The sequence below is a fragment of the Aethalodelphis obliquidens genome, unplaced genomic scaffold, assembly GCF_003676395.1.
Source record: "Aethalodelphis obliquidens isolate GAN/ISIS:26980383/991018 unplaced genomic scaffold, ASM367639v1 scaffold8, whole genome shotgun sequence".
Classification (NCBI taxonomy): domain Eukaryota; kingdom Metazoa; phylum Chordata; class Mammalia; order Artiodactyla; family Delphinidae; genus Aethalodelphis; species Aethalodelphis obliquidens.
The window spans coordinates 43,018,940-43,036,612 of NW_020837952.1; the positions used below are offsets into that span (position 1 = coordinate 43,018,940).

At 36.1% G+C, this 17,673-nt stretch overlaps 1 protein-coding gene across 5 annotated transcripts in view; it reads right to left on the reverse strand.

Moving 5' to 3' along the window:
- Positions 1-17,673, reverse strand: part of ANKS1B (ankyrin repeat and sterile alpha motif domain containing 1B) — a 1,179,755-nt gene that overhangs the window by 643,153 nt on the left and 518,929 nt on the right. For all 5 annotated transcript variants that reach the window (XM_027107272.1, XM_027107271.1, XM_027107270.1 and 2 more), the window contains exon 12: positions 831-1,011. In XM_027107272.1, coding sequence (XP_026963073.1) covers positions 831-1,011 — 181 coding nt within the window. The remainder of the gene's footprint in view (positions 1-830; positions 1,012-17,673) is intronic.

Below are 17,673 nucleotides of genomic sequence, written 5' to 3' on the forward strand. Positions count from 1 at the left end.
AAGCAATAATGATAATACTAAGTAAGAATATTAATTTCCATAGTTTCCAAAATGCTTCACATAAATAAGCTCATTTATTACTACAACTACCCAAAGAGTAGATATTATTTCCCCTTTTCAGAGGAGCAAATTAAAGATCAGAGAAGTTAAGTGATATGATGGAAAATATCTAGCAAATCAGTGACAGAACTGACTCAGGAACTTGTTCTCTTTCATTATATACCATGTGCTAATGCCTTTATATTCAGATGCTTAAATACAATATGTAACAAACCATCTAAGTGTAAGATAATGAAATGCTACTTTTTTAAGTAGATAAATGCCCACCTTAAACATTTTATTTTGTGAAATTAAAAGTTTTACTTTTCAATGTAAAACAACTCAGCATTGTCCTTCCACATTATTACTAAATATCAGTCTATTCTAAAATTTTTGATGTAACATGGAGGTGACATATTACATTAAGAAACCATAGTAACATACTATACGAAACCATTTCAACTGTTAAAAGGTTAGATTTTGGTTCTGTTTAAAGGTCAGACCTGAAAATATGATGATGATTACATTTCTCCACACATTTTGGGTGGTGCCATTAAAGTCCTGGCATGAAACCACTATCTTTAATATCTAACCACTGAAAGGCCATTAGTGTATTCAAAAAGAATATTACACCACACTCTGACAAAAATGGTAAGCCTCTACATTGCCACACATGTAGGTGAACGAAAAACACAATGAGATTTATATGAAGATTCCTCTTACGTCCCCTAACTCATAAAGGCTTTGGCTTTAAAAGCTCAAAAATATAGCTGTATAAATGACTACTTTACCTGTATGGCCAGTTCCCTTGTTCTTGACTTCTGTGGTTGCCACAGAAGAGGTGGGTGGACTAACAGGAGGGCTGGAAGTAAAGCTTGTACACCCTGTAGATGTGCTGATTTCAAAATATTCTTGGCTGTGATTCATTCGATGAAAATCCAGAGAAGACACAATAGATGTTCGTTGTTTAGGCTAAAATAAATGAGCATGATGAGAGTATTAATATGATCATGTTCACCTTCAGCCCAATCTCCCCATCAATTTAATCTAAGTGATATTTTTCAGTTAAACTGTCTGTTTTTTATATATAAAATATACTTGTGCTTCACAGAGAGACATTAAATAATCCCTTGATTAGTTAAATAATAAAAAATTGTTTAATGAAAAAATATCATGGCATAGTTGATAAAATAAGTTAGACTTTTTGTTAGATTTTCCCAGAAGACTGCAAAAATACAGTGCGCAGAATTTCTCTTAATGATCTATTCAGAATGTTGCAATTTTGAGTCACCTTTCATTCAACTAATACTTATTAAGGACTTGGCATTTGCCAGACTCTGAGGATATAGAATCTAATAATAAAAGGGCCCTTACAACACTGAAACATAATTAAGGCAGTTCCATTTTTTTTTATTCTCTATATAGTCCAAGGAATTGGTGGCATTAGATATTGTCCCCAAGTACCATATGCTGGGATTTCATCATTAGAATTAAGTAAAGTTGTATAGCACATTTTCCAGGATCTAAGAATCTACTTGGTATTTGTAGTGGAATTTGATCTTCTTTTTTAAGGATTTAAATTAACCCCCAAATAGCAAGAAAAGTCAATTTAAACACAAAAGGTAAAATCATGGAGTAACAGCAGATATATTCTATACCCTTTAACAGTAATGGATTATTCCCTAGAGCAGTTTTCTGGTTTTTTCCACAATTTTAATTATATTCACTTTTTTTTTCCTGCTTAGCAGAGCTTCAAACATCATCCTTCAGAAAAGCTGCAGTCTCTTTGGCTCTCAGGACTGTGCACATTTCCTAAGAATTAATCCAAGTTTTCTTACTTTTTATTCTTCTTATTCATATTAATGAAATATTAACAATCTCTTGTAAAGCTTGATAAGAGATTAACTACAATCGCTTTGTAATAGTTTATTGTACTTTACTTTCCCCAAAGTACAATAAACTTTTGGTTTACTAACACTTCCACTGCCCTAAAATACTTGCTAATTTTATCACTGAATTCCACAATTATTTTCCTGCAGGATATTCAAGTTACCCTGTCTCTTCCAGCTCATGTTTTTTTTTTATAAAGTACACATCACTTAGTCTATAATCTAAAATAGACAATGATATTGAAATGTATTTTACAGAGCTTTTTTTACATAAGGTGTGCAGATTATCATAATATGCTTTATACTTTCACCATTGCATTATTTTTATGGGAGAGGTTGAAAGGCATATATATTGTTACACAAGAGGGTAAGTCATTTATTATTATGACACATGAACTCAGTAATGAAATTCAAATTAGTACCCACATAGGACTCAGTTGCTTTTGAAGTATGAAAGACTGGGGTTCAATGTCAGACTTGGTTTCTCATGAAATGTCTCTCCTTGGGGGTACTGAATCTCAATTCATATTCAATGTTCTTTCTACTAGACTATATAACAGCAATTAAAAGGCATGGAATATGACACTGGCTGCAATGGAAACACAGGCATGTCCATCATTGTGGTTTTGTTTCATTGTGTTGTGTTTTGCTTTTGTTTCACTTTGTATAAAGGCAACAGACCAAATTTATATAATGTTCCCTCTCATAAACATTACAAGGATCAAGCCAACTGATATGTATGACTCCTTTACTTATGTGTCTTAAATACGTTTCTGAACTTTGACCACCCAACGTTTTAAATGCATGAAAAGCGCAATTTGTTATGCAATCATAAAAGCAAACAAACTATTCTTCTGCATTAATTCATTGTACAAATATTTGCTGAGTGTATACTAAATTGTGGATACCTTGGTAAGCAGTATGATAGGAATAAAATGAGTAAGCCATTGTCCCTCTTCTCCAGGTGGTTATAGACTTGAAGTGGGAGGAGGGATGGTGCATGAGGGAAGAGACAAGCAATCCAAGGATTATGTGTCAGTATAGTATAGTAGAGTGATAAGCGTCATGATAAGTGGACACAAAATATAAAAGGTGAAACTCTACTTTATGGAGGGGATTGGGAAAGGCTTCCACAAGCAGGTGATTGATGGCTGAGTTGATTCTTGATGAAGCAGAGGTGGTAAGCAAACAAAAGAGGATGGGGAGAAGGAGAGCGCAAACTGCAAACAGTTCAGTATGGCTGTAGAGCAGAGTATGCTAAGGTAGTGATGGATTCAAGCCATGAGATATTGGATGTTGCAGGGGGACAAATCATAAAGGCCTCTAATGCCATATTAAGGAGTTTGGTCTTTAACCTGAATATTTTAAGGAACCACTGGATGATTTCTAAGCAAGAGGGTTTCATAGTTTGGTTTGTATTTCAGTAAAATCATTTGAGCAGTTTAGAGAATGAACAGGTAAGGGCAGAATTTGAGGAAGGGAGACTAATTAGGAGGATGTTACAGAATTCCAGCCAAGACATAATGGGGTCCTGAGGTAAAGCAGCTGCAACAGTGTTGGAGATAGCAGATGTTTTTAGGAGATGCTAATGTGGTTATAGCTCTTTAGATATTGGCGTCTGATTGGATGTGTAGGTTGATTTTAAGGGAGGAGTCTAGGGTGGCTCATAGATTTCTCAATTGGGTAGATGCTAAATGATAAGGTTATTTTTGTGGGAAATACAAATGTATACACTCCTATACCAGAAGTACACAAGATATATGCTTGGATGCTATCGGGACTCAGAATAGACTTCTTAGTCTATACGGTTATGCAAATCTACATGATATTTCCCTTTCTTTCTTTGAACAGAGTACTATGATCTCACTTGTATCATAGCTTCAAATAACATATCTGGAGGAAGGGAGACAGGCTAATGGAAATTCTAAAGGGAAGAAACCATTGATCATCTGACCTCATTCTTATTTGCTTCTTCAGAATTGCCTATAGGTTATCATTAGCCAGCTTCAGGAACATTGAGGCAGTGAGGAGTCATTGCCCAAAGTTCTCTGAGCATCTGAGATGATGAAAAATGAGAATCATTATATGTTAGTCATGCTCTAAGAAAGGGATCAGCAAACTATGACCTGTGGTCCAAATCTGGCCTGCCTCCTGTTTATGAAAATAAAGTTTTATTAGAATACTATGTTCATTCATTCACTTATTGTCTCTGACTACTCTCAACACTACAATGATAGATTTGAGAAGTTGTGACACAGGCCATATTATCCACAACACCTAAAATATTTACTGTCTGGTTCTTCAGAGAAAAAGCTGGCCAACTCCTGTTTTAAGGGATCATTTTACACATCATTTTAGTGCTCAACAAAACCACAAGCTAGGTTCCCTTTTATTTCCCAGCCTTATGTGCATTTAGGTTGAGGCCATGTAACTGACTGATTGACCTGTTAGTAGAAGTGAGCCTTCTCCATCCCTCTCTTACTCTCCAGATGATGTAGTTGCAAGATGAAGTAGGGTCATTCAACCCAATTTGGGCTTTATGAGAAGTTGAAATAAACATCCTTTATGTTAAACTATTGAGATTCTGGGTTTGCCTGTGGTGGCCCTAGAACTACTTATCCTAACTAGCACAGAATGCAGTGGCTCACTTAAATGATTTACTCATGATTACATAAGTAGTTAGCACAAAGGGCTTAGATTGGAAGGAATGTTCATGTATTCAAACCTAGAGACAAGTAGATGGTGCCTCAAAACACAAAGGACAGAGGCAGAATTAAAAAGAGATATCTGGGGGCTTCCCTGGTGGCGCAGTGGTTGAGAATCCGCCTGCCAATGCAGGGGACACGGGTTCGATCCCTGGTCCAGGAAGATCCCACATGCCGCAGAGCAACAAAGCCCATGTGCCACAACTACTGAGCCTGTGCTCTCGAGCCCGTGAGCCACAACTACTGAGCCCATGTGCCACAACTACTGAGCCCATGTGCCACAACTACTGAAGCCCATGCACCTAGAGCCCATGCTCTGCAATGAGAAGCCACTGCAATGAGAAGCCTGCGCACTGCAACGAAGAGTAGCCCCTGCTCACTGCAACTAGAGAAAGCCCGCGTGAAGCAGCGAAGACCCAACACAGCCAAAAATAAATAAATAAAATAAATAAAAATTTATTTTTAAAAAAGAGATATCTGTGTGGGGAAATAATAGCAATGGGAGAAAAGAATAAAGAGATGGTAGTGATATTAAAAATGGAGATAAAAGAGGATGGGTCTGGAATATTTGTTTAAACTTTCATTTTAATATATTCTGTTTTTAAAAAACTATTCTGATGGAATCCTGCTAAGTCATTCAGTATAAGAAAAAAAAAAGTGTTTTCACAAATTCACTGAAATTACTAGTGGAATTTGCCAAGTTTTAATGTTTAAGATAAGTGGGACCTCTAAAATATCTCCCCTGCCTCCATGGTCCAGCACTCATATCTTTCTAGCTTCCAAAGGACTTGTTCCCACACATATTTACTTAACTAGAGATAGCAAACTATAGATCATGGGCCAAACCCAGGCTTCTGACTATTTTTGTAAAGCATGTGAGCTAAAAATATTTTTTACATCTTTTAATGGTTGAAAAAAATGGAAGAATAATATTAGTGACAGGTGAAAATTATATAAAACCCAAATTGCAATGTTTATAAATAAAGTTTTATCAGAACATAGTCATGCTCATTCACTTATATTTCATGCGATTGTAGCAGAGCTGAATAGTTGCAGCAGAGACCATAGGACTCACAAAGCCTATTTTATTCTCTGGTCCCATACAGAAAAGGTTGGTGATCCCTGCTATGCAGTGATTAGGGAATATCTCTGAGGACCTGAAACTGAGTAGACACATGAATGATTGTGAGTCAAGGCTAGCTACATGGAGTTGCTGGACGCAGTACAACATGGAAATGTGGGGCTCTTTGTTCCAAAAGCAGGGAAAAAAGTTTTTCCTTTATTCCATGGTCTCTCTCTAGATCTGTCATGGTGCTTTTATTTGCCACTTACTGTTGTATTCCCTTGGGCACAGGGACACTTAACAGGATGAGCGGAGACCCTCACAGGCACCCAGGGGTTTTGCCCTGCAACTCAGTACATATACTCAATCTTGACCATCCCCACACTCAGGGTCTCAGTGCTGTATCAGCAGTTGGTGAGCTGGCTGGGAGCACTAGGGTTGGGGGGTCAGGTGGCCAAGAATCCTACCTAGTAATATGGGGAGATGGCGGGAGCTGGGACCACAGATGAGCCAAGGCTCCAAGCCCCAGCACGTGATCCATCTTCCCACAGACTTCACTTACAAAATACAAATTCAGAGATAAGAATTAAGAATTTTAGACAGCTATGCAAAAGCATTACACCCCAAGCATAGGGCCCTTCTTAGCGTGGGGCCTATTGAGACTGCACTGGTCCCACATCAGTGAAGCCAGTGCCAGCTTTGTTATTACCTTAAAGGGACTAATGTGTGAATTTACTGGTGTCACATACAGGATAGCACACATCCTCTACCCTTATTTTGGATTATCTTCATCAGTCAGAACCAAGTTCCTAAGAATATCTTTATGCTGTATCAAAATATAAATGAAATACAACATTCTGATGCAAAACTAAGAATTTCATAACATTACTGTAACCCAGACAGATATGATTCACATATGAATAAGATGAGAACACAAAATTCCTAACTAGAATGAGATTCAGGTAATGTGTACATTTATTTCCAAATTTTCTCTGGATTGAAACCTAAGTTTCAAATATCCACTTCTATGTTTCCTCTGCTATTTTCAAATTATTTAAACTAATGGACATTTTAAAAAATCCACTCACTTGGATTTAAGTGGATTTTAAGTCATTTGAACTAATTTAATTTAATTATAAAGGGACCTCATCAACCTCCTTAAAAAAATGTCAAATAGGACTACAGGGATACAGTGGTGTCAGCACAAAGAAAAAGTGGTGCTAACAAAAGTCAATATTGTTGACTTTATTGATATTAAATTATCAAATTTAATATTAAATTATCCAAGCAAAACCAAGGTTCAAAATGAGTTCCCAGAGAAAACAGCTGAATGTCAGAAGATTAGCAAGTGGCATCAGTAGAAATACATGGAGATGACAGACTTCCTAGACACTGGCCCACTGATAAATTATATCAACACAAAACAATGTCCTGTCAAGTCAGTGGCAATAAAATTAGATGCCTTCTTATACTTTTTAAAATGGGGGGGCTTCCCTGCTGGCGCAGTGGTTGAGAGTCCGCCTGCTGATGCACGGGACGCGGGTTCGTGCCCCGGTCCAGGAAGATCCCACATGCCGCGGAGCGGCTGGGTCCCGTGAGCCATGGCGCTGAGCCTGCGCGTCCGGAGCCTGTGCTCCACAACGGGAGAGGCCACAGCAGTGAGAGGCCCGCGTACCGCAAAAAAAAAAAAAAAAAAAAAGTTTAAAATGGGGATGAGGTGGGGTGGTAAAAATGGGAAGCTAGACCAGTAGTATTTTTAGAACTTTAATCAACCTGAAATATTTTGTGTATATGGTACATGGTGAAAAATTTAATTCTAAGTATTTTTTCCACCAAATGATAGCCTACTGTCCCAATACCATCACTTATTTCTTTACTGATTTGAAATGCCACCTTTATCATATACTAAATTTCCAAATATAGACTGGGTTTACATTTTTGGACTCTACTGTGTTCCCACTGATCTATTCCTGTGCTAGTACCACACTCTCTTAATAACTGTTGTGGCTTCTTCTCCTACGTCTAGAGTTCATATTAAATGGATATTGAATCTCTTTGATCTTTCTTGTTTTATATTCTGGGATATTTTACTATTTGGTGTTCTATAATTTATTCAAAAAATACTACTGACCATCAACCATGTGTCAGGCACTGTTCTAGGCTCTGGGGAATACATCAGAACAAATTAGATTAAGGCATGAAACATTTAGGCATATTATTATGACTTTAGGTATGATGATCCTATTTTTAATTTTCAATAACATTTCTTATTTTCCAAGTTAAAAAAATAACTTGTTTTCCATTAAAAAATGACCTGTTCCTAATTTTCTGAGTTCAATAATCTCCCAAATCTTTCTGAGGAAACTGATTACAATCTTTCTCTGGCATTAATTTTTGTTTTTCTCAGAGGTCATTTACTTTATTTGTTGATCTTGGTTCCTCTCTTTTTGGTTGCTAATTTTCCTCAAATATCTGGTGTTCCTGGTAAACCATTTTTGTTTACCTAGGATACTGCTTCATTTCTCTCTCCTACTCCAGTTCCCACAGTAGGGGCTTCACCTGACTTCACCTTACTGAGAGAGTTATTACCATGTGGTAGGAAAATAAAGTCAACTGCTCCATGTATAAGCTGTTGAGGTGTTTTACTTGTTGGGACTAATCCCTGCCTAAATCCAACACCATTTTTTTTTAACATCTTTACTGGAGTATAATTGCTTTACAATGGTGTGTTAGTTTCTGCTGTATAACAAAGTGAATCAGCTATACGTATACGTATATTCCCATATCTCCGCCCTCTTTCGTCTCCCTCCCACCCTCCCTATTCCACCCTTCTAGTTGGACACAAAGCACCGAGCTGATCTCCCTGTTCTATATGGCTGCTTCCCACTAGCTATCTATTTTACATTTGGTAGTGTATAAGTCCATGCCCCTCTCTCACTTCATCCCAGCTTACCCTTCCCCATCGACAGATGAATGGATAAAGAAGATGTGGCACATATGTACAATGGAATATTACTCAGCCATTTGTTTTTATCTTTCAAAAGTTCCCAAATGCCTCTAATAGCATCATTCCCTGCTTTTCATCACTACTATGGATTTATTCTTATTTTTATATTTATTTTACCATTTTAATTGCATGTAAGGGTGGAGAAGATGCAAATAGTTGGGATCAGTTCAACATGTTGAGTTAGAATTCTCATATTTTTCTGTCTTGATCACTTTTAAAACAGTATAAAGAAGGGATTTGATGGAGTGCAGACAATAGCTCAGTAAAGGGTAGATACTATTAAACTTTTTATTATAGATGTCATGCAAATTGGAAACAGTTTATATTTTTCTTTCTTTGTAGTGAAAGGAAAAAAACTTTAAAATGGGGTACAATTTTTTATCATGGATATAATAGTTAATATGATTAAGACTTTTTCTAAAGATATAGAACTTATCTTCAGGTAAGAAAACTGACCCCTGTCATACAACGTATTCAAACTTTAATTGGAAAGACTACATGCAGCCATGAAAGGGTAATAAAAGCTGTGATTTTTATTCTAGTTTTATTCAATACAAGTGTTAAGTAGCTCTGGAGTCAGTGTAGACACTGAAGAACTGGAGAGCCTTTGATCTCTAAACCATGAGGTTTACTCTTATAGAAGCTTCCCCCAGCATTAAAATAGTCATGACCATCTCGCAAAAAGTATTTTTTGAATTAGGCATTTCAAATATCTATGCATTAGTATTTCAAAGATGCTCAAGTCAAATTCAAATGTGTCCAAAATTAAAAATAAGGCCAGTTTTATTTCCCAAATTTAGTTTCTTTAAAAAAAAATTTTTAATGATTTGCTTCAGTTTAAGAACAGCAGGAGTTTAATTATGCAATGGATTATAGGAGACAGGTTCTGAGCAGCCCAAATGGGAAGTTCATATCACTGTGTAAGTGAAAGAAAATTTTTTTACAAATAAAGGTGCATGTTGCTTTTATTTTTACAACTTAATTTTTTACACTAGTTGTTTGGAGATAATTGTAGATTCACATGCAGTTGTAAGAAATAATACAGAGAAATTGCATGTGGACTTTTCCTGGTTTTCCCCACAGATAATTAAAACTATAGTACAACATCACAACCAGGATATAGACATTGATACAGCCAAGAAAAAGAACAATTCCACAAGGATCCCTCCTGTTACCCTTTTACAGCCACACCTACTTCTCTCCTGCTCCCATTTCCTCCTTAACTCCTGGCAACCACTAATCTGTTCTCTATTTCTATAATTTTGTCATGCCAAGAATGATGAACAAATAGAATCATACAGCATGTAACCTTTAGGGATTGGTTTTTCTCAGCATAGTAATTTTCTAGAGACTCATCCAAACTGTTGTGTGTATCAATAGCTTTTTTTTTTTTTTTAATGCTGAGTAGTATTCAATGTTATGGATGTACCACACTTTAATTAACCCACTGAAGGACATCTGGTTTGCTTCCAGTTTTCAAGTATTAGGAATAGTGCTGCTATAAACATTCATGCACAGGTTCTTTTGGTGAACATAAGTTTTTATATAGCTGGGATGGATTCTCAGGAGTGCACATGCTGGGTAGTACGGTAGTAATGTGTTTAATGTTTTAAGAAACTGCCAAACTGTTTTCCAGATTTGTTGTACCATTCATATCCTTGCCAGCATTTGGTGTTGTTACTACTTTTGATTTTAGCCATTCTGATTGGAGTACAGTGACATCCCATTGTTATTTTAATTTGCTTCTCCTTATCTGTTAATAAATTTGAATACCTTTTCATGTGCTTATTTGCCATCTGTATATCCTCTGCAGTGACATGTCTCTCCATGTCTGTTGTCCATTTTCTAATTAGATTGATTGCTTTTACAGTGTTTAGTTTTTCTCTCATCCAATTTTATTTTGTTTCATTATTTTTTAATTGAAGTATAGTTGATTTACAATGTTGTGTTAGTTTCAGGTGTACAGCAAAGTGATTCAATATATATATTCAATATATATATTCAATATATATATTCAATATATATACTCAGTATATATATATATATATGTATATATATATATATATACACCAAATATAGTTCTCTGCACTACAGAGTAGGTCCCTGTTGTTCATCTATTTTATATAGAGAGTGTGTGTATGTTAATCCCAACTCCTAATTTATCCCTCCCCCCACCTTTCCCCTTTGATAACCATAAGTTTGTTTTCTATATCTGTGAGTCTATTTCTGCTTTGTAAATGAGTTCATTCATATCACTTTTTTTAGATTCCACATAAAAGTGATGTTATATGGTATTTGTCTTTCTCTGTTTGACTTACTTCACTTAATATGATAATCTCTAGGTCCAACCATGTTGCTGCAAATGGCATTATTCATTATTTTATGGCTAACTAGTATTCCACTGTGTATATATACCACATCTTCTTTATCCATTCAGCTGTCGATGGATATTTAGGTTGCCTCCATGTCTTAGCTATTGTAAATAGTGCTGCTATGAACATTGGGGTGCATGTATCTTTTTAGATTAGTTTTCTCCAGAAATATGCCCAGGAGTTGGGATGCTGGAGCCTATCGTAACTCTATTTTTAGTTTTTAAAGAAATCTCCAAACTGTTCTCCATAAGTGGCTGCACCAATTTACAATTCCTACCAATTGGAGATTAATTCCTTGACGGTTGCATTGTTTGCATATATTTTCTCCCAATTTTCTCCCAATTTGCATATATTGTCTTTTTGTTTTGTTTATGGTTTCTTATGTTTTGCTCTAGGAGTTTTATAGTACCCAGTATTATTACATTTAAGTCTCTGATCCATTTGGAGTGGATTTTTGTATATCATGTTAGAGAATGTTCTAATTTCATTCTTCTGCATGTAGCTGTCCAGTTTTCCCAGGACCACTTATTGAAGAGACTGTCTTTTTTCTATTGTAAACTCTTGCCTCCTTTGTCATAGATTAAACATAAGTGCATGGATTTATTTCTGGGCTTTCTATCCTTTTCCATCAATCTACCTGTTTTTGTGCCAGTACCATACTGTTTTGATTACCGTAGCTTTGTAGTATACTCTGAAGTCAGGGAGTCTGATTCCTCCAGCTGTATTCTTCTCTCTCAAGATTGTTTTGGTTACTCAGGGTGTTTCATATTTCTATATAAATTTTAGAATTTTTCATTCTAGTTCTGTGGAAAATGCCATTGGTGATTTGATAGGGGTTGCACTGAATCTGTAGACTGCCTTGGGTAGTATGGTCATTTTTAAAATATTGATTTTTCCAGTCCAAGAACACAGCGTATCTTTCCATTTGTTTGTGTCATCTTCAATTTCTTTCATCAGTGTCATAGTTTTTGAAGTACAGGTCTTTTGCCTCCTTAGGTAGGTTTATTCCTAGGTATTTTATTCTTTTTGATTCGATGGTAAATGGGATTCTTTCCTTAACTTCTCTTTCTGATCTTTTGTTGTTTGTGTAGAGAAATGCAACAGATTTCTGTGCATTAATTTTGTATCCTGAAACTTCACCAAATTCATTGATGAGCTCTAATAGTTTTCTGGCAGTGTCTTTAGGATTTTGTATAGTATCGTGTCATCTGCAAACAGTGACAGTTTTACTTCTTCTTTTCCAATTTGGATTCCTTTTATTTCTTTTTCTTCTCTGATTGCTGTGGCTAGGACTTCCAAAACTATGTTGAATAAAAGTGGCGAGAGTGGGCATCCTTGTCTTGTTGCTGATCTTAGAGGAAATACTTTCAGCTTTTCACCATTGAGTATGATGTTAGCTGTGGGTTTGTCATATATAGTCTTTATTATGCTGAGGTATGTTCCCCCTATGCCCATTTTCTGGAGTTTTTTTTTTTACATAAATGGATGTTGAATTTTATCAAAAGCTTTTTCTGTATCTATTGAGTTGATCACATGGTTTTCATTCTTCAATTTGTTAATGTGGTGTATCACAATGATTGATCTGTGGGTTTTGCTAGTATTTTTTTGAGGATTTTTGCATCAATGTTCATTAGTGATAGTGACCTTTTATTTTCTTTTTTTTGTGATATCTTTGTCTGGTTTTTGGTATCAGGGTAATTAATGGTGGCCTCACAGAATGAGTTCAGAAATGTTCCTTCCCCTGCAATTTTTTGGAATAGTTTGAGAAGGAGAGGTGTTAACTCTTGTCTAAATGTTTGGTAGAATTCATCTGTGAGGCCATCTGGTTCTGGACTGTTGGTTATTGGGAGTTTTAAAATTACTGATTCAATTTCATTACTGGTAATTGGTCTGTTCATGTTTCCTATTTCTTCCTGCTTCAGCCTTGGGAGATTCTACCTTTCTAAGAATTTTCCCATTTCTTCTAGGTTGTCCATTTTATTGGCATATAGTTACTTGTAGTAGTCTCTTATGATTCTTTGTATTTCTGTGGTGTCAGTTGTAACTTCTTTTTCATTTCTGATTTTACTGATAGAATTGATTTGGGTCCTCTCCCTTTTTTTCTTGATGAGTGTGGCTAAAGGTTTATCAATTTTGTTTATCTTTTCAAAGAACCAGCTTTTAGTTTCATTGATCTTTTCTATTGTTTTTTAGTCTCTATTTCATTTATTTCTGCTGTGATCTTTATGATTTCTTCCCTTCTACTAACGTCGGGTTTTGTTTGTTCTTCTCTAGTTGCTTTCGGTGTAATGTTAGGTTGTTTATTTGAGATTTTTCTTGTTTCCTGAAGTAAGCTTGTATCACTATAAACTTCCCTCTTAGAACTATTTTTGCTGTGTCCCATAGGTTTTAAAGATTTTTTTTTTTAATGTGGGCCATTTTTAAGGTCTTTTTTGAATTTGTTACAATACTGCTTCCATTTTATGTTTTGGTATTTTGGTCACAAGCCATGTGGGATCTTTGCTCCCCAACCAGAGATTGAACCCACACCCCCTGCATTGGAAGGCGAAGTCTTTAACCACTGGACTGCCAGGGAAGTCCCTCCCATAGGTTTTAGATCATTGTGTTTTGGTTTTTTTTTTTGCAGTATGCGGGCCTCTCACCGCTGCGGCCTCTCCTGCTGTGGAGCACAGGCTCCGGACGCGCAAGCTCAGCGTCCATGGCTCACGGGCCCAGCCGCTCCGCAGCATGCGGGATCCTCTCGGACCAGGGCACGAACCCGTGTCCCCTGCATCTGCAGGCGGACTCTCAACCACTGCGCCACCAGGGAAGCCCAATCATTGTGTTTTTATTTTAATTTTTCTCTAGGTATTTTTTGATTTTCTCCTTGATTTCTTCAGTGATCCATTGGTTGTTTAGTAGCATATTGTTTAGCTTCCACATGTTTGGTTTTTTTGTGTTTTTTTTATTTTTTGCAGTTTTTTTCTTGTAGTTGATTTCTAATCTCATAGTGTTGTGGTTGGAAGAGATGCTTGATATGATTTCAATTTTCTTAAATTTACCCAAGGCTTGTTTTGTGGCCCAGCATGTGATCTATCTTGGAGAATGTTCCATGTGCACTTGAAAAGAATGTGTATTCTGCTGCTTTTGGATGGAATGCTCTATAAATATCAACTAAGTCTATCTGGTCTAATGTGTTTTTAAGTCCGGTGTTTCCTTACTGATTTTCATCTGGATGTAAGTGGGGTGTTAAAGTCCTCCATTATTATTGTCCTCCACTTCTCCTTTTATGTTTGTTAACATCTGGCTCATATATTGAGGTGCTCCTATGTTGAGTGCATATATATTTATGATTGATATGATCTTCTTCTTGGATTGACACTTTGATCATTACAGAGTGTCCTTCCTTGTCTCTTGTAACAATCTTTATTTTAAAATTTATTTTGTCTGATATGAATACTGCTACTCCAGCTTTCTTCTGATTTCCATTTGCATGGAATACCTTGTTCCATCCCCTCACTTTCAATCTGTATGTGTCTCTAGATCTGAAGTGAGTCTCTTACAGACATATATATGAGTCTTGTTTGTGTACCATTCAGCCACTCTATGTCTCTTTGTTGGAGCATTTAATCCATTTACATTTAAGGTAATTATCAATATGTATATTCTTATTGCCATTTTGTTAATTGTTTTGGTTTCGTTTTTGCAGGTCTTTTTCCCCCCTTTCTTCCTTTGTTCTCTTCTCTTGTGATATGATGACTATCTTTAGTGTTATGTTTCAATTCCTTTTTTTTTTTTCATCTGTATATCTACTATAGTTTTTTGATTTGCAGTTTCCATGAGGTTTTAATATAGCAGTCTATATATATTCATGATTGTTTTAAGTTGCTGACTTCTTAATTTCAAATGCATTTAAAATAGCCCACATGTGTGCTCTCATCCCATCACGATTACTGTTATTGGTATCATATTTTACATCTAGTTGTTTTGTGTACCCCTTAATTGCTTATTATGGATACAGATGATTTTACTACTTTGTCTTATAACCTCCCTACTAGCTTTGTGTGTGGATGAGTCCCTACCTTTACTGTATGTTTGCCTAACCCTAACCCTAACCCTAAACTGGTGAGCTTTTCCATTTTATAATTTTTCTTGTTTCTAGTTGTGGCTTTTTCTTTTCTGCCTAGGGTAGATCCTTTAGCATTTGTTGTAAAGCTGGTTTGGTAGTGCTGAATTCTTTTAGCATTTGCTTGTCTGTAAAGCTTTTGATTTCTCCACCAAATATGAACAAAAGCCTTGCTGGGTAAAGTATTCTTGTTTGTAGACTTTTCTTTTTCATTACTTTAAATACATCGTGCCATTCCCTCTGGTCTGCAGTTTCTGCTAAAAAATCAGCTGATAGTCTTATGAGAGTTACCGAAATGTTATTTTTTACTTTTCCCTTGTTGCTTTTAATATTCTTTAACTTTGATTTTTGTCATTTTGATTACAATGTATCTTGGTGTGTCCCTCTTTGGGTTAATCCTGTATGGTACTCTGTGCTTCCTGACTTTGAGTGACTGTTTCCTTTCCCAGGTTAGGGAAGTTTTCAGTTATTATCTCTTCAAATATTTTCTCAGACCCTTTCTCTCTCTCTTCTCCTTCTGAGACCCCTACAATGCGAATATTAGCACACTTGATATTGTCCCAGAGGTCTCTTAAACTGTCCTCATTTCTTTTCATTCTTTTTTCTTGTTTCTGTTCTGTGGTAGTGATTTTCATTACTCTGTGTTCCAGCTTATTGATTCACTCTTCTGCCTCATTTAGTCTACTAATGATTCCTACTAGTGTATTTTTCATTTCAGTTATTGTATTGTTCAACTCTGTTTGGTTGTTCTTCATAATGTCTCTTTGTTAAAAACTTCTAACTTCTCACTCTGTACATACATTCTCCTCCTGAGTTACTGGATCATCTTTACGATCATTACTTTGAACTCTTTCTCAGGTAGACTGGTTATCTCCATGTCACTTAGTTGTTCTTCCAGGATTTTATCTTGTTCCTTCATCTGGAACATATTCCTCTTCCATCTCATTGTGTCTATGTTGCTATCTGTATTTTTATGTATATGGTAGGTTAGTTACATTTCTCAACCTTAGAGAAGTGGCCTTCTGTAGAAGAACTCAATAGGTCTCAGTAGTGTACTCCCTTTTCAACACCCAAGGGCCAGGGGTCAGCTTGTCCTAGGGTAGGGTTTGGCCTGTATTTGCAGACTTATTATGCAGGCTGTGCGATGGTAGTTTTCTTGCTTCCGGTGTCTGCCCCCTGGTGGGTGAAGCTGGTCTAGAAGTTTCCTGGTAGCAGGGGTTGGTGCCTGTCCACTGGTGGGTGGAGCTCGGTCTTGGCCCTCTGGTGGCAGGACCATGTCAAGGGGCATGTATAGAGGTAGCCTGTCTGTTGATGGGTGGGGCTGTGTCTCTGCCCAGTTAGTTCTTTGGACTGAGGCATCTTAGCCCTGGAGCCTATAGGCTCTTGGGTGGGGCCAGGCCTTGATGCTAACAAATAAAGGTGTGGTATGCACTGCATTTTATTCTAACAAAAATTATTCTGCTTTTTAGTTCTTAATTTACATCATTACTTTACTAATAGTAGCTCTCATTAAATACACATTGTGCCAGGTATCCTACATATTTTTCCCTGCAGACACCAAAATAGCTCTACTAAAGTACATATTATTTACCACATTTTACAGATGGGGAAATTGAAACTTCTCAGAGGACACTCTAAATTTCAAAGAGTTTTAGAATCTAGCTCTCTCAATACTTCAAAGCAATGCACACACGTCACGTTACACCATGCTACCTTTTCTCTGTAATTGCCCAAAATGTCTTTCTATATAATAAAAATAATGTTTTTTTGTTTGTTTGGTAAGTAAATGATATCTTAAAAGAACGTTTTCCCCAGGATATTTGTAAAAGCAACTGCCATAAGGGTTATCACCAAGAAGTAAATAAATAGTAGAAGGGAGAAAGAAGTTAAGGTTTCAACCAGAAAGATGTGACAAACAAGTACTTACATGGATGAATTTAAGATGACATGAAGTTTTAAGAATAAGTACATAGAACTTCCCTTGGATAAAATGTAATCAGTGTTATAGGAATTTATGTCATAGGATGATAGAGATTTTTTTTAAATGAAAATAAGCATTCAAATTAATTTTAGCTAAAAATTTCAACTCCTTTTTGTGCTAAGTATTTTTGAAAATATTCATCAAAATTCACATTAATAAAAGTTTTTCTTTTCTCCCTGTCGCATCTCTGGCAAAAGAATACTTGAAAGGCTGACAGGAAGGAATATATGGATATAAAGTGAGTATTTTTTAAAACCCATAAACTTAGTAACCAATTTCTAAATAATCAAGAATTGGCAAGAGTTATATATAAACTTTGCTTGGAGTTCCCTTAAAGAAACAAAAGCATTAAATTCTGATATGGTCTCTAACTATAAAATCTCTTCCTTCATCCTTATATCAATGAGCAAATTGAGCACTCAATTCATTAGTGTCCTAAATTCAAAAGCACCTGTATGTTTCCTGCTCGTTCCTATGGATAAAACTTATAGACACCTATTAGCAAGACAGAA